An 18,542-nucleotide genomic window follows, 5' to 3' on the forward strand; every position below is an offset into this window, starting at 1 on the left:
CCTTTCAAATAAATAGAACAACAGAACAACGTGCTGTTTTGTTTTAACTGAAGCACAAACACAAGAAAACACATCAGCACCACACTATAAGTAAAGACGTTTATTTACAGCACATATTCGTTTCCAACATTCATGTCTCAGTGTAGAAATCAGCCGTATTCAGCCCAGAAATTAATAAGAAAGTGAAAAGTTGATCCTCGTGTTTGAACTTCAGTGACTCTGAACTCTGGTGAAGTTAATGCAGCGGCCCTGGAGACGACAGAAGAGACGAAACAGGACAGAAGATGCAGTAAAATATCAAATAAAAATATAAAAAATAAGCGAGTCAAGTCATCAGATTCCATTATGAGCAAAAATATCAACGTAATTTGGAACTGAAGGCTGAAAAAACACATTTTAAATGTGGAAAATGTGGCATCTTCACAATAAAATGAAGAAAATTGTTACACCTGCATCCAGAATTTATAGCATTTATGAATTAAATGGGCAGTTTATGAGATTAAGCTGAATTATGTTCTATTATTTGCAAAAATATCAACGTAATGTGTCACTGAAAAGGAAAAAAAAATGTTTAAAACTGGGGAAATGTGGGGTCTTCAACATAAAATGAAGGAAACATATGTCTTATTCTGAAAGAAAATGCATTAAGCAAAAAGTATTCAATTAAGTCACAGAGATCCACTTATTAACATTTCCTCTAAGCAAAAGGTCTAAAGCAAAGTCCCCTATGTCCATATTTTCATGGTTTCAACAAAACTTCTTGTCAATTCTCAGCTCTTTTACCAGATATATATAAGTAGCCCCAGGCAAATTAATGTAATGTAGTTAATTAAAAATCTTCAGAATGAAATCTATTTTAAAAAGTGCAAACAAAGCCAAATAACCCTTTTTTTTCTCTTAAAGAGGTCCCAGCCTAAAGATAAAAAAGTCAACATCTTAAGAAAACAATAAATAAAAAGTATCTCTTTTCGGGGAAAAAATGCAAACAGAGGTTTGAACAACGTTTTCTCTTTTCATTATTCTTTTCCTTTCAGAATAAGATCTTAAATGCTTGGTTGTGGTGTAAAAAAGCAGCATCTCTTCCATGAGCTCAGTCGGTCCAAATCTTTTCATAACTCCAGGGACAAACTGCAAAGATGAATGACCAACGATGAGCCTGTTCTCGCTGCGTTGGTTGACACACTGTGCAGGCGTCGTCATGTCGACTGTTATTTATAAAGACCCAGTTGATGCAGCAAGCTGTTATTTATCTGTTGGACCAGACCAGAGAGACTGGCGCTGAACTGTTCTGCGTTATTATCTAATGGAAGCGCTATGAAGTGGAGGGTGGATCACTTGTGGCTGAAACAGTCACAGTGTGGTGTCGGTCCAGGTGGATGGAACGAGACTAAAGGATTCTGACTGATAAGTGTCTTCTATCATCTCATTAATCTGAACTACTTGCCTTGTCCTGAGGTGTCGGCCTCATGATGGCCACTCTGTCGTACTGTCTTCTCAGTAATGCCAGCAGCGCATCAATACGCCCCTAAAGTTGAAGTCAAAGCAAGTTAAAGTCAGTGAAACATTTTAAAAACAGGTAGAAAACAGACAAATTACATATTAAGTACAGAAAATGAGTCCAGAATGACATGAAAATTGTCCAAAATGACTTGAAAATTGTCCAAAATGACTTGAAAATCATCCATAATTACAGAAAATTAGTCCAGAATGACATGAAATTTGTCATAAATGACTCAAAAGTTGTCTTGGTCAATAAATAACTGAGGGACCTTTAAAGTCCATGGGATATATCTTGCATACATTTTTATTAAAAGTAAAAAAATCTAATGTTTTTTATGTTCATTATGATCATGTCTTTACAAATTCCATAATTATTTAATATAGAAACAATCATTTATTAATAAAAAATGACTGAATATCACTAAAATGTCAACTATGTTACAAAAAGTCCCACAAATATACAATGACCCGTCCAGAATGCTTTGAAATTATCCTAAAGACACAAAAATGATCCAAAATGATGACAAAAGATCCAAGCTGACATAAAACCTGTTGAAACAGACAAGAAAATTGTCCAAAATTTCTCAAAACTTGTCCAAAATGACTTGAAAATGATCCAAAATGACTTGAAAATGATCGATGTGTCAGGCCTGCCACTGCAGCTCTGGGTAGGGCACCTCCTTCCCCTGTCTGTTTATTTTCCTTTGCAGGTCTGCTTGGCTCTGGGCAACGGCGGCAGGTGAAGGCAATTCTGATTAGTAATCAGCAGAAGCATGAGCAGGTGCATCGGAGACAATCAGACCACAACCTCTCCACAGTATAACCTCACTCTACTCATCATTTGACGGTGGATTGTGAATGTCACATGTTCATGCAACCATCCCTTCCTGGCTTCTTCTACACACCTGTTCATCTGACTGCACCCCGTCACCTGGTTCACCTACAACTATCCCTCCTGCCGACGACCATCAGATGCATGCCAAGCTGTTCACCACCCCATCGTGTTTCCAGCCCCCTGTTCCCCAGTTATTCCAGCTATCGGCTGAGTCTCAGTCTGGGTCTTTCCAGGTTAGGTTTAATCTTGCTTTTTGCACTCGTAGGTTTGTATAGTTGTTCGCCTGTGTGGTGGTTTAGTTCAGTCTCTTGTTTAGCTCAGGTTAGTATTCCAGTTTTATATGTTGAATTGTTGTGAGTGTAGTCACTCTTCCATTTTGTAAAATCTCCATAGCTCTAGCTATATCTTCTAGTTATTATAGTTCGTGAGCGTTGTTGCTCTTTCGTCTGTTTTATTATTACTCTTGTTACGATAGTGTTTTGGCACTCGCAGTGTTTACGTTAACTTATAGTTTCCGCTCTCCTACCCAGGTTGTACCTGCAGTGGGTCAGTTTTCTTGTCTTTTAGTTCTTTGTTCAGTCCGCCAGCCACTAGAGGCTTTGTAGTGTTCGTTCTGAGTTTTCCCTCGTATCTAGATTCTACTTCCGGGTTAGTACTTCCTTGTTGCCCTTTTAGTTCCTGTACATTCTGATTGTAAACGAACTATTGTTTTTGCATCTGCTCATCTCAATCTCTTTCCTGCACCTGAGCCTTGAGAATTTGTAACACCATAATTACAGGAAATTAGTCTAGAATGACATGAACTTTGTCCTAAATGAACAACAATGATGAGAAAAGATCCAAGCTGACATAAAACTTGTTGAAATTGACAAGAAAATTGTCCAAAATGACTCAAATTGTCCAGGTCAATCTCTAACTGAGGGACTTTGGGAGTCCATTGGATTTATATTGCATATTATTATGGAAACTATCACTTATTAAAAAAAGACTGTATATCACTAAAATGTCACCTAAATAACCATCTGAAAGTCTTCTAATGAGCTAAACAATAATAAAATGAGCTGATTCAGAAATAGTTTGGATTGTGTTCTTTTTATTAAGTTGAGATAATCATGACAGATATTTCTTTTTTGGCAATGTATCAAATTTTATATGGAAAATAAATTAAATCACTTTCCACTAAGTTCCCCATTACAAAAACACCTCAAGTAAGTGTGTTAATTCCAGATCAAAAAGTCATGTAATTATATATTGACCCAACCAATGAGGTGGGAGTCTCACCTTGATGGGAGTGTACCATTTGGACTGTGGAGGGGGGTTGTAGATGGGAGGAGGTCTTGGTGGAGGTCGACGGATGATCGGTTCCTCCACTTCCTCCGGCAGAGTGACCACAGCGTTTTTGGCTTTCTCCAGCCTGGACCCCTCCTCCGTGGAGCCCTTCTGGCCCCAGCGAACCTACAGGAAGTGGGGACCAGTCAGTGACATCTTCTTCTAAAAGCCGTGAAAACATTAAAACATCTGATATTTACCTCCATGCGTTTGATTCCTCCAGCACCCCGACCTCCGTAGTAGGAAGCGTCCACCGTCGGCCAGCGGTGTTTGGGTGAAGGATCCTCTTCTGGCTCCTGAAACGGTTAAAGTTATGATGAAAAAGATGTTACAACATGAGTATTCTGTATTCCATTAAATTTGTAACACAAAATAAAATGACGTTGTCTAAATCTGAAACCATAATATCACGCTGAATATGCTGAATATTCAGTGACTCTAAAGTGAATAATCAGGCCATGAAAGCTAAAAAGTGTTCAAGAGATTCAAATCTCCTCACATTTTACAGACAGGTTACAGAGAAGTATGTTTAGAGCAGTCTTGAATTTCCCTCGGGATTAATAAAGTATCTATCCTCTATCTGTAGTCTATTATTAGTCTATCATCTATCTATAGTCTATAATCTCTCTATAGTCTATCTATAGTCTAGCTCTTATTATGGTTGTGCACTGTAATTATTGTCCTTTTTGTTTCCATTTTTTAAATTTAGTTCAGTGGATTTGCTCATTTCAGTTTAGTTTTATTTTTTTTAAATGTCTAGTTTTAGCTTAATTTTTATTGGTTTTAGTATTATTTCTATTTTTTTTCAAATAATAAACACATTTCCTAGGCCCGAGATTTAGGAAGTTTCAAATAGATATTACAATAAAAACACAACATTTTGTGATTCAGTTATAGACTTTAAACTACATGCACTCCTTGTGCTTTTTATGAAACTAATTTGACTGAATTGACAAAGACTAAAGCTGAAGATGGTTTGTGGTTTATGTGTGTTTTATATGTACACAGAGCTATTTTAGTTCAAGATTTTCTGAAGTCTTTAGTTCACTAAAATATTCTTAACATCCAGTTTAGTTTTTAGTTTAATTGTAGTGAACTAAAATGACTTTTTCTTTCATTCAGAGGCATGTTTGTATGATTAGCAGGAGTCTGAACACCACTGCGAATGAACAGAACTTCTTAAATGCAACCAAAGAACTTCTGACTCAAACTCAACCAAATAAAATCTGCTGCAGCCTGACTTCAGTCTCCGTCCCCATCGCCACCTACGCTCCCTCTGCTTCAGCACTCATTTGGATTTTCTCGCTTCTGTCGCTGCCAAGATGGCAACGTGTGGTAAAATCTACACTTCAGCCTTCAGAACAACCCACGGGAGTCCAGAAAATATGTTTCTAAAGATCTGGACTCACAAAGACAGGAGGTGGAGGAGGGGGGCGCGAGGGAGGCGGGTCTCTGATGACCTGCAAGAAACAATACAGAATAATAACACAATGTTTGTGTTGCATGAAAACACAGTAATAAGAGCAATGACTTAAATACATGGACTGTAAACTCACCACAGTGCAGCAAAGAGGCCAAAACCACCAGAGTAAACCCAGAACCAACAGCAGCAGCAGAGCCAGCAGCAGCCAGAGCACCCAGAGACCACTAGACTGCAAACAACACACAATCAGCTGCACACAGCATTTAACACACCTGCACATGTGTTCATGCAGCTTAAACCACTGCAAAAGTGTGCTCTCCTCTCCACATATATAGACATAAGATGGCAAACTACTAAACTGCATGTAATATACTAATAACTTATCCTGACTACATACTGAACACTAGATCCACTAGTTTCCTTTCATTTGACTGATACTCACACATGTTGTCGCGTAGATGGTGATGGGACTGGAGATGTAGGATTTTCCGTTGTTCAGGCTAATCAGCACTTCAATTGATCTGTGATCGTCAAGCAGAACCAGAGAAAATCAACACCAGAGGAACATTTGTCCCTATGCAGTCTATTTACAGTCCATGTGATGTTCATTAAGCCTCAGTGGTGGAAGAAGTCATTCGATCTTTTACTGAAAATAAAAGCAATACCACAATTAAAATATACTTCGTTACCTGTTGAAGCTCCAAACCTTACTTAGGTAAAAATACATAAGTATCAGCAGCAAAAAAATACCGAAAGTATGAAGGTAAAAGTATTCATTACAAATTAAAATGGGCTCCAACAGTGTTGTTGTTCTGAGGTACCTCAATTTCATGGAATATCATAATTTACTGCATCACAATTCATTGCACTTCGTAGCATTCATAATAGGATGACAGGTTTATGAAATCCTACTCTGCTGTAAAGTAACTGGAGTAGAAAGTACTACATTTTCATATACAGTAAAACATAGTGGAGCTGAAGCAGAAAGTGCTCATACCAAGTAGAATTATATTACATCAGCACAGTAGTTCATTAGATTTAGGACAATGGAAGGAGGTTGCATTTGTGATAGCATCTACATATCAAATGATGCCAGTGGATGCGTTTATTTAAATATATCTGGGTGGTCAAATCAAATTCACCACAGGGAACTGCAGCAGTGTGTTACTCAAGTTATTTATTAGTGACCCACTGTTTGACCTAATTAAGGGAGAAAACTCTAAAAAAGGAGCATCTGTCTTTGACTTATTTTTAATAGAAGTTTTAGAAGTTAACGTAACCTTGTCAGTTTCCAGAAACATTGGTACCAAAACGCTGAAAAAGGAAGTCAGTGCGGTTCATATATTCTAATCAGGTATTGACCACATTTCCTTATTCACCACCTAAATGCTGTTTGCTTTCAGCTGTTTGGCTGCAGGTTGGACTGGACTGAGATTGTTTCTGTGAGGACACAATGCTACAGACCGGTTAGGGAGACATAAGAGGGAAGTGAAGTGGCTGGAGTCCAGTGGGCTTTGTTTCTCTCTTTAAATGCCACAGAGATATTCTGGTCAGACTGGCTTCAGCTGCTATAAACACTCTGCTGCTTTCTGTCTCCATTACACACATCAGGCTTCATTATCAGACAAAGGAAGAAATGGTGATGCTGATTAATTGTTTGGGAATTGTTGGGTTTGTCCTCATAAAACCGTGAGGTCTGTAAGCCGAGGCCTTGTGATGAGATCTGCTATGATTTATAGAAATAAAGTTTCATTGAATTAAACTGTGGCACAGTGACATAAATATTATTTGATAGATGTGATTTATTTAGAGTTACCACACTGAACATATTAGAGTTCATGTTGCACATAACTAATCAATGAAGGAATGTGTGTGTGTGTGTGTGTGTGTGTGTGTGTGTGTGTGTGTGTGTGTGTGTGTGTGTGTGTGTGTGTGTGTGTGTGTGTGTGTGTGTGTGTGTGTGTGTGTGTGTGTGTGTGTGTGTGTGTGTGTGTGTGTGTGTGTGTGTGTGTGTGTGTGTGTCTGTTCTTCTCAGAGCTCAATAACTGAACATTCAAAACACTTCAAACTTGGCAGGTGTATCACTGAGAACCCAGAGAAGTGTTATGTCACTTATGGAGTTGTTTGGATGAGCTATGGCTGGTTTGGGGGTCTTTTTGTGGTCACCATGGGCAGAGCCAAAGATGCCTCTGTTGCTAATTATTGCAGTGAGTGCATTTATTATCCAGCAGCTGAGAAGTTGCTCACAAGTGTTTCATGAATCCATGGCACACTATTGTCTTCCAGTAACACACTTCTTTGATAAAAAGCTTTGGTAGGGCTGTTGTAAAAGAATGAGGTCTTCATCACTTTAATGCTGTACAGCTAGTAAAGGGAATTTAAGTACTACATATAGTTTATCTGCTGGGTAGTTGGTGAATTTCTTACTTGAAGTTTAGTTTACATTCACCGGTTGTACGCCACCTTCCGTGAACTGTCAGCTGACATCAAGCTAAGCTAGTTTAAGCTGCAGTTATGTGCTACACCTCGAAAATATCAGTCAGCATGTTGGTATGTGTGTAAAAAATAAAAAATAATGTTCAATAGACACATAAAAGCAAAATAAGTTCCAACTAGCTGCTTTTCTCCACCATATAAGTTCATGTCATGCTGAATAATGAGCCAGAACTGGACTTTTCTTGTATGTAGATTTGTGTTTTTTAGGGTTAAGAGGCTTGATATTGAGAGAAAAAACATTTTCAACAAACTCACAATGCTTGGTGTGAGTTATTTTAATCACAAGGGTTTTACTGTGCAACAAAGAAAAAAGAAAGAGAAAAATTAGAACAAAAACCCAAATCATGTGCTCTTGTATGATGGTGCCCAAACCAGAGTGTGGGATGTCAGAAATTCTTGTGGCTGCTCTTTCTGTTGTGGGTGACTCCAGCTAAACACCATTACCTTAAAATAACAATGACAGAAATGCAGGACTACGATTGCACAATGTAATATATATAATGTAATGTTTTGACTTGCAGCTAACGTATAGTTTTGTGGATGTGTGTCGACTTACTGTCCGACCTCGTACAGAACAGGAGCTGGACACAGCAGATAACCATCTCTAACTACTGTTGGCTTCTGATCTGAGGAGAAACAGAGAAAAAGACAAACTCTGAGGAGAAAATACACAAAAGATGCATATAAATCACAAGGGAGCAGAAATGCAAACCAGTCTAGCCTGTTTGTGCTCCAGCTCAGATACTAATCTAATTTCACATTCTGCAAATTAGCAAAGAGGCAATGTACCCTGCTGTCATTCTGTGTGTGCATAATGAAAACAAAACACAGAAAAAATAAACTGCACCTCTTTGAATTAAACTGAAAATCAGAATTTGAGTTTTTGATTTTTCTTACGACAGAAAATCACAGCAGGAATGAAAAGTCAAAGCAACAGCAAATCCAAGAATAAGAAATATAAGTAAAACAAAAAGGAAGCTCCATTACAGTCCTGTGTTATCTGACCATGTCCTCCTCTCTGCTATTGATCCGTTAATAGATTAATGAGACGAGATCATCTCCTCGCTCTCTGCTCCGTCTCATAATATCTCCTCTGTTCTCTGGCTGAAGTCAGTAAAAGGCAGCTACTGTTTGCTTCTGGATGCCGTGACTCTGACTTTCCACTGCAGCTCAGTTCATCTGCTCATCGTATCACATTTCATTTCATGGATGATTCCATGGGTCATTCCAGATCTGGAGGACAAAATGTTTGAAAAATAAACCTTCTCTGTTACAATTTTCTGCTCCATGTTGATCAATAATAAGTAATAAACTATCAAAGGCCTCAACATCAATGGTAGCATTTTTATTCCATGTTTCTGTGTTGTTTGCTAACCCTACTCTAATCCATGCTAATGTGATCTTTTTCTCAGCAGTAGAAGCTAGATATTTAGCTGCTGTTACTGCTGACCAAGAGGACAAACTGACTGATGGAAAACAGTCCAAAGAATTAGTCTGATCCTGATAATATGAGGTAGAGTGAGACATTCAATCAAGGCTGACAATGTGATGAAAAGATGAAAAATAGAAGAGAGGACATAGCTTTGCTCTACACATTCTTTAGGAAAACTGTCTGATGATGTAAACATCAAAAACAAGACATAAAATGATAAAAACAAGACATAAAATGACAAAAACAAGACAGAAAACAAAAACACAAGACACAAAATGACAAAAACCAGACACAAAACAACAAAAGCAAGACAGGAAATGACAAAAACGTCATCAGCAGGTTCTGCTAACATGCTGTGGGACACGTTCCATGAATAATAATAATGATTTAAAAATATTATGTTGATTAAAAAATGTTCCCACAATTACAAAAGACATCAATGAAAAAAATAAAACCAAAAATAGGAGATTTAAATTTCATTTTAACTGCTTTTTTTGAGATTCAGTTTGGTCATCAGGGGGGTGGGACAAGAGAAAAATGACATTTTAGGGGGAACTCCAGACTTATTTGGTATTTTAAAAATATTTTTAAACATTCTTTTCGCCTAGTTTTTTTTTAGATCTACACAACTACTGCATGTTTTAATATTTTCTACACAGATTATTTGAAATTTGATGAGTGGGATGTAAAATGTCCTCCAGTTCTGGAATGACTCTTTTAGCACCAGGGTGAAGAAAACCTGTGACATTCATTCATTCATTTGGCTTTGCATTTGGTGAATTCTTAGCATCCAAATGCAAACTGTCCTTCATATTTGTCGACCCTTGACCTACAGCTGTGTAAATCAGGACCGTCCCATTTACTGACTGTGTGTTTCTTGGCTGAACGTGATGGAACAGAGGATGTTGTCGACCCTCTTGGCTCCGCTGAAGCCGCTGCCTCTCAGCACCACGTTGAAGGACTCTGGGAAACATCACACACATGTACAGCTATGACAGCCGATTTAAATAGAAACAGTAATTATTAAACAGAAAATAAGGTGTGAGAACTCAAGTGGTTGTGTTGGAGCCAAACACTGATGTTTACATATACAGATGCTTGACAAATTAAAGGAAAAACCCGAACCTGGAGCTTGACCCCAGCATTAAGGGGATCTGGAGGCTCTGTTATGATGTGGGCTTCAGTTTGGTGCCATGGTTTTGGTCTACTTGACACCTTAGAGGGAAGAGCCACTGCGTGATCACGTTTATTCTATGATAAATCATCTATCCTGCTGGAAGTAGTCTCTTCCATGATGACATCGTCTATATTTATAGTGCACAGGAGGTCATCGAAGGGTTTAAAGAGTGTGAAAATGACATGAATCATTTATCAGATCTCAGTCCAGTTAGGGGAGATTTTGGACTGTTCAACATAAATAAGTTTAACACAGCAAATGAAGGAATAATAACAGGGTTCAGTCCCTCCAGTGAAGCTCCAGAGACTTGGAGAATCAATGCAAAGATGCATTAAAGCTGTTCTGATGGCATGCGGTGGCCCAACACCTTGGAAAGACACTTTATGGGGAGTTTTCCTTTAATTTGCCACTTGTCTGCATGTTTACATATTCACAGTCACAAGACTTATAGAGCAGGTGTCATCTTTACCATGTTTACTATTTAAATTTAGCATGCTAACGTTAGCTAAACAGCACAACTGCTTGAGTTGATGTAAAGCTAGAGGATCACTGAGGTCATTAGAAATGATCCTGATACTAATGTAGAATTCATATTTTAATCCGGACCAAAAGACTGACAACCTCATCCCTCCTGCCAGGATGGACTAGAAATTGATTTTACACATTAAAGGCCTTTTCTGGTCATTGAGAAACTCATCTCTGTGTATCAAAGTTCTATATTTACAATGTTTTTCAATGACCGTGTTCCCTCTATGTTGTTTATGTCATCCATATGTACCCTGTGCATGGACTTTTCAAATAAAGTCTTCCAGGATCAACCCTCCAGCCCTGTCCTCCTCCTTCCTTGTCCCTTTGCATCTGTCTGTCTTTGTGTCCGTCATCTGTCTGTCCCTCCTCTCTCTCTCTCTCCCTTCTGTCTCCCTGCTCCTCTGCTGATTGCAGCAATTAGAGCCAGCTGCAGTAATCACTCTACTCAACTCACCTGTCCACAATCTCACCTGCTCACAATATAACCCCGGTTCATTCATTCACTCCCTGCCAGACTATAGACTGCTGAGCCTCTTGTGGACTCACTTCTCCTTGTGGATTCCCTCTGGTCCCTGCATTACCTCCAGACTACAACAGCTACATGGACCCAGCTCTTTCCCCTGTATTCCTGCTGGTACCTGTTCTTTGTCTCCAGACTGCCATAGCCACACAGGGACTCTGTATTACCCAAGCTGACCTTTCCCCATTTTTGTAACTACCCCATTTATTCAGCTCTGTTAGTTTGTTATGCTTTGCTTTTTTTGTAGTTTTCACTTCTGGGTTTAGTTGGTTAGTTTAGCTGTAGGTTTGTAGTGTTTTTTAGTTTAGAGTAGGGTTTGGTTTAGTTTCCTCCTCTTTTCAGTTTCCCACATTCTGTATTGGTTATTGCTCTTGTCTCGTTAAATAAAGTCTTTTTCTAAATCCATCTATCTGCCAGTTTTCTGTGTCTGCAGCTGGGTTCTCTGACTCCCCCACAACACCCAACTGGAGGAGGAGTTATCTGGGATTTTTATGTAGTAATTTAAGTAAAGTCTTCTTCTAGAATCTATGAGGTTTCCACACCTCCACCACTACCACACCAGCTCACCTCTAACTCTGCTCCAAGACTGAAAAACTATTTGCACGCAAAGATAAATTGTAATATTGAAGTAATTCAGCAGTACATGTTCAACCAGAAGGTGATTCTGAAGAATATTAACACAGAAATATTTGAGTGTACAGGATTGGTTCTTTAGATTTGTCACATAAAATCTCGGAAGTCTGAATCATCCACCTAGTTTGGAGGTGGAAATGTTTAGTCATGGTGTTAAATGCTAATTTTGCTCATATAAAAACAACATGTAGACATGTTCATGAGGTAAACTCCCAGTAAACTTACCGTTGACACAAACACTCGACGGCTCTATTGTGAATACTTCAGTGCATGATTGCTTCAGGACCTGTGACCCAGATACAGAAACAGGAAACCATTTAGATGATAATTATGTGTTTATCCTGCATAACAAATCACCTCTACTCAGCGTGCACAGGAATCTTTTTGCATATTGTTGTCCTCACTGTGTTGACGACGTCTTTAAGAGCGTGAAACCCAGACAGAACTGGAAAGACTTGTTCTGTGCCGTCTGCTATTTCAGCAAGCTGTGGCCAAAAAGAAAACAGTTTATTTATCTTCAAACATACAAAACATGAATATCAGCGTCTCTCAGGGAGGTCTTTGGCCTGTGATGATGTTCAGGGATTCGGTAGCATTTAGGGAGGGAAGCTGTTTCTAGGAGATGAAAGCTTCGGACAGCTGGCTGAAGCTTTCATCTCCTGCTTTAATGAGCACAGGAAGCTCGTCAGGCATTATTTCATTAGGGAGTGATGTAATTGCTTCCTCTTTAGACCACAGAGGAACGTGGTCAGGGCAGAAGATCGTTCACAGCCTTCGACTGCTAAAGACTCCACAGGTCCCAAGTTGTCAGATATTCTTATTAATACTTTTTGCATAGGTTAATAATGTGATGAAGGTTCAGAAAAGCGAGCAGCACAGACACAGGACAGGGCTGAGCCACAGTGGAAGCCACATTAGATGAAATATTGCAGTATTGTAACTCTCAACAAATGCAATTACAACTTTTTATTTGAGTTGTAAATCTCACTTGGAACAATGATCTGATGTCGACTGTAGAAAAGATCATTTATTTTGGTGTTTTATGGGATGATTGTTGCATTTCCTTTGTATTTCTTCCAGATATGGTTTTATTCTTACTTTGCATGAAGTATAACTTTGTCGACATGTTGAGTGTTTTCAATAACTTAATGCCTGCGCAGGAAGAAATCAAAGTCTCTCCCAGGAAATGAAAACTTAAAATATGCTGAATAGAAAGCATCACACACGCCACCAGCTTGGAATCAAATCCCTCAAAAATCCAACTTACAGGAAAAAAAGTCAATTTCTGCACAAACTTCTCACGTCTGCATCAATTTATTATGTCTTTAGGAAAGTCCTCGTGACCAGAACTTCTTAATAAATCAGTGCAGTGATGATACATGTGTGCAGGAATGATCTTTTTCATTGTTTTTAAAACAAATGCAGCATGAATCCTATTCTACAAATCCCTGCCGGTTCCCCACGAGGTTTCAGCTGAACTCTAAACAAGGTCAAGGTGTGTTCGTTAATCTGAGCCAGAAACAACAGACTATTGAGGCTGTGACCACAACTAAACACACACAGAAAGACAAATAAAACCGCAGTGTTTAAACAGAAACCTTATCAGTAACAGCGAGAGCTCTCCCTCACAGAGCTGCACAGAAAATAAGAGAACGATAAAAGAGAAAAGGTAGAAAGTGATGTCCTCCTACCTGTTTGTGGTCGAAGTCCATGACTCCGACACAGTACACTCTGGCTCCAAACGCTCTGGCTTTATCAGCCTGGGAACCACAACACAAAGAGTGAAGCTGTTCTTCCACTGACACACACTTCATCCATATTTATGTAATCAAATAAGCTGGAACTGCTAAAAGATCAAAATATTTTTTATTGTTACAACTTTACAAATCCCCAAAGCATGCATTAAGGTTTTATAGGGACTAATGTTTCGTTTCTCTGGTTCAGAACATGATCCAAAATCAACGAGCCGAATCTTCAGTGTTGTGTTTCGAAGTGCGTGTGCGAGTGTGTCTCCTCAAATAATCACACTGGAAGGCACTAGACTACTAAACTCAACAACAAACCCACAAACTGAATTAAAAGTGGACATTATATTTGCAGAAAATCACATTTGAAATCTCTACAGATAATGTTTTTTATTAAAAACAATGATTGCATGACAAGAGACATAAAACAATAGAACTTTAGGTTGTTCTCATAATCGACTTACTACTATTAAACGTATCTTTAGTTGTACATAAATGTGTGTTACCTCCTTTACACTCAGCTCAAAGGGATATACGGCCAGCTTGCCATCAGTCAGAACGATAATGATGCTGGATGTCAGTGAAGTTGGTGTCTTCATTTGCGCCGAAACCTAAAAAGTGAACATTGACACAAACTCAGAGGACTTTCTGTCTATATAGGAGAAAAATATGACAAAATATGTGATAAAATGGACCAAAATACACCAAATACCCCATGTACAGTTGTTTTATGGTAGATTTTAAAACCTAAAATTACATTTTTGGTGACAATTTCACTTGAAAATAATCTAGAAAACAGAAAATATGGAATCACTTGTGCAAGAAGTAAAGTTCACAGCAGTAAATGCGAGATTAAACCAGCTCCCCTACCGCTCTCAGGCCTTCATGCATGTACGTCTCACCAGCAGGAGTGATCTGGCTCAGCTCATTTAAACCTTCGTTGATCTTCGACCTGTGAAGCCAGACCACAATAAATAAAAATCCCAACTGATACGAGCCCAGTTTCAGTGAGGATGAGGAGGAGGAAGAGGAAATACCTGTCTCCAGTCAGAGGGAGGATCACAACCGCTTGAGATGAAAAGACGATGTAGGAAACCCTCATTCTGGGACTGGAAGACACACAAACAGAGCTGGTGAACACACAAACCCCCACAAACAACAACATAAAGTAGATTTTATATCTTTTATAATTAAAAGTTCTACATGCTGACATACACTACTGTTGAAAAGTTTGGGTTCATCCAGACAACTTGATGTTTTCCATGAAAACTCCCACTTTTATCCATGTGCTAACATAACTGCACAAGGGTTTTCTAATCATCAATGAGCCTTTCAACACCATTAGCTAACACAATGTAGCATTAGAACACAGGAGTGATGGTTGCTGGAAATGTTCCTCTGTACCTCTATGGAGATATTCCATTAAAAATCAGCTGTTTCCAGCTAGAATAGTCATTTACCACATTAACAGTGTCTACACTGGATTTATCATTCATTTAATGTTGTCTTCATTGAAAAACTGCTTTTCTGTCAAAGATAAGGACATTTCTAAGTGATTCCAAACTTTTGAATGGTAGTGTAACTGTTCTGATCATGTGTGTCAGCTGTAATGGAAAACAGACTTCATGTCCATGCAAACAACCATAATTTCCTACTTTTGTAGAACTGCATATTACACACATGTCATAATAATGCACAATGTACAAAACATGACAACAATAAAATAGGATTACAATGCATTTCATGACAAAACAAAGCTCAGAAAACCACACAGAACATTTATTTAACCCAGTTTTCTACATCACCAAAACTGGTAATTAAAGTTGCTGTATGTATATTTTTGACTCATATTTCCAGAAGACCTTTAATAAATCTATGAATGAACTAAGACGCAGGATTGTTCTTTGTGTTTTAATGATTCCATCATAGAAAAAGTAGAGTTATCGAAATGCAAAACTAATATACATGGTCTATTTCAAGTGTACGTAAACTTTTGCTCACAACTGTACAATAAATCTGAAATTACATGACGTAACATAATAATACAAAGCCAAGATTTCAACTAATAAACCACAAAATTAAACTTACAGTACATCAAGCAGCATTTAATGCCTGGCTGAAACATCTAAACTATCTACAGCATTAATAGAAGCACTAACTGTGCTGCTGCTTCACTATGAACAGAGACCAAAGCGTCTGTTGTGGTCAGAACCACCTTCAACATCTGGCTGCATGTTTGCTTCTCATATTTAGCACCCTGCTATTAAACCCAAAGATATCTCACACACCCTCCACACTATTACCCAGGGAGGTTTAGGAGCAGTTGTATGATGTCTGCCACTTAAAATAGACGTGCCCTACTTTCTACTCACTACTACTGTAATTTAAAGACCTATTCTGACTTTGCCCCTTGTAAATAGTCTGTGTTTGCTTTTATTTCTGCTGCAGTGATTTCTAAATGAGAAATACAAAGTTTGAATTATTTTTTTAAGGCTTTTTCTGCATCAGTAGGAGGTGAGTGAGGAAGGGTGTAGCTGAGGAAACAGAGAATACTTCAACTTTAAACGTAAATGCATGAAAAGGCAACTTTCCTCACCTGACAAACCTGCTGGTGAGCTGCTCCACAAACCCATAGATCTCATCCCAGTGGCCCCACACGCTGCCCGACCTGCAAAAAGCAAAAAATAATAGACACCCAGACACTCAAAAATCAGCACAATAAACAGAAAATCAACATAGGTGTAGAAATAAATCAACTAAACTAATCAAACTTCATTTAAATAGCGTATATATTCTGTGTAATCTGCATAAATTAAGTTCTGATGGTGCATTAAATGTGGTTTAGGGAGCAGAAGATGAAAAATTGAACACTGAAGACAACACTAAAGGAGTTGGATGTGCACAAGAAATGTAATTATACGCAAATGTGTGCAGAAATTTCACATTTTATTAGTTTTTCTGAAAATATTGCATGAGGAAAAAACAAACAGAAAGGGTGTTGGTTAGTTTTTTCTGTGGGCTGGACAGAAACAGAGTAAACAGACCTCAGATTAGGTCATTGTGTTGTTGTTGGAAAGTTGGTTAAAGAATTAGTTTTATGTAGGGGTGGAAGAAGTGTTGCATTAATTCAGTAAAAATACTAATATAGTGCGAGAAAATACTCGATTACAAGCAAAAGTCCTGCATGAAAAAAGTCACTTAAAGTGCAATAAGTATTACCAGCTAATTTGTAGTTGAACTACTAGTTTGGTCCCTATTATGTAAGACATTATTACATTAGTAATGGTGAAGCATCAGTATGTAAACAGCTCTTCTATTTTAAAATACTTTATATTGAACTTTACATACAGAGACAAAGATTGTGCTGAGAGGTTCGAAAGAAGACCAAAAAAAGTCCCGATACACTAATATATTTGCAGTTTTAGGCCTTTTTAATCTATATTTTTGGTGAGATATTGGATCATTTGAATATATATTGAAATGAAACCATGTGAGAAGTTTAGAGGGAACAAGCCCCATTTGTTATTAGTTTGGAAACCACTAGTTTAATCTTTAACAATGTTGTATTTTAAATGCTTGTTGGGTAAAATCTTAATTTCACAGGCAAATAAAGCTTCCAAATGAAAATAATAGAGCAGTAAGTACAATATTCCCCTCTGAAATGTAGTAGAGTGGAAGAAAAAATTACTTTCAGATAGAAAATATTCACATAAAGCATTCTACTTAAGTGCAGTATTTGAGTAAATCTAATTTCCATGTGTGATAATAACATTATAACACAGTGAGGACAGACTGGGGGCTATAAAGGGAACTACCTCTAATCAGCCTCTCAGAAAAGATTAAAATAAACTCCATCCAGCAGAAGAGCAACGAGGGGAACTAAACACATCCTTACATGGAGAGGACTGAGTCCAGCACTGTCTCTGCACCATTACATTCAATACATATCTCCATAACTCACCTGTCCAGGACAAAATAAATATCAAACGCTCCATCACAAGACGCGTCGTCCTCACCATGCACTGATGAACTCACACAAACACGCACAACAAGTAGGACCTGGCAGAATATCCACATCCGATCCATAATCCAGGCGTTTCATAGCGAGTTTGTGCTTTTTTAAAAGGATAAATCAGTGCAGTTGTGGAGAATCCTTCATCCTCACAGCTTCATCCTGCAGCTCACATGTTGGATCAGTGCTGGATGTTGTCATTCAGACAGCAGGATGGGAATGGAATAAACGGGACAGGACCAGAGACTGTTCAGTCGATGGGCAGGACGCACATCTGCAGACTACACCGTCAAACCAGCAGCAGGAACCACAAACACAACTTTCTGCCTGACAGGAAACTCCACATTAAACTACTCATTTAAAACATTTTAAAGTTTCAATTTAGCATTATAAGAAAAAAAAAAACATTAAAAAAACGATTGCCAATAAAAGTACTGCATGAAAAATACAGTAAAAATAGTTTAAGTTTGAAAATAAAACTAGTGGGTTGGTCTGACTTGTATAGTAATATATAATGCATCATTAGAATATTAATAATGGAGCATCAGTGTGTATACAGAGCAACAGAATAACAACAAACAACAACAAACTTTCCTTCTACTTCCTGGAAATTTCCCAATAAATAGCATGTCCCCACTAATGACAAATGAGTAGCTGCTTCTAAAATAGATGCAACATGAATATATGAAGTTAAAACTGGACTGAACCAACACACCAAATGCTCAGATGAATCAGAAGGAAAGTAAAGCTTCTTATTGATATTTTTTCAATACCTCTGGACAAAAAACACCATGTTTATCACTTAAAAACACCAAAGCTTGCTTGTTCCTACAAATTAGTTTTTAAAAATGGCTTGTTCATGCATTAATCTAATGATCTCGATGCAAAAGGTACAGTTTTTTCTGTACCTTT

General features: G+C 38.0%; 1 protein-coding gene across 1 annotated transcript; it reads right to left on the reverse strand.

The window, feature by feature from the left end:
* Positions 1 to 85: 85 nt before the first annotated feature.
* On the reverse strand, positions 86 to 17,902 carry LOC111563123 (anthrax toxin receptor 2-like). The gene is made up of 17 exons (XM_023262048.3): positions 17,580 to 17,902; positions 16,215 to 16,286; positions 14,656 to 14,727; positions 14,489 to 14,570; positions 14,125 to 14,229; positions 13,565 to 13,633; positions 12,278 to 12,358; positions 12,099 to 12,159; positions 9,883 to 9,978; positions 8,140 to 8,209; positions 5,530 to 5,608; positions 5,221 to 5,316; positions 5,074 to 5,124; positions 3,865 to 3,960; positions 3,617 to 3,790; positions 1,445 to 1,525; positions 86 to 249 (listed from the first exon to the last, which is right to left on the reverse strand). The coding sequence occupies exons 1-17, from the start codon at positions 17,702 to 17,704 to the stop codon at positions 211 to 213; spliced, it is 1,449 nt and encodes a 482-aa protein (XP_023117816.1). The 5' UTR covers positions 17,705 to 17,902; the 3' UTR covers positions 86 to 210.
* Positions 17,903 to 18,542: the final 640 nt, after the last annotated feature.

This window comes from Amphiprion ocellaris, chromosome 17 (assembly GCF_022539595.1).
Source record: "Amphiprion ocellaris isolate individual 3 ecotype Okinawa chromosome 17, ASM2253959v1, whole genome shotgun sequence".
In the NCBI taxonomy this organism is placed as follows: domain Eukaryota; kingdom Metazoa; phylum Chordata; class Actinopteri; family Pomacentridae; genus Amphiprion; species Amphiprion ocellaris.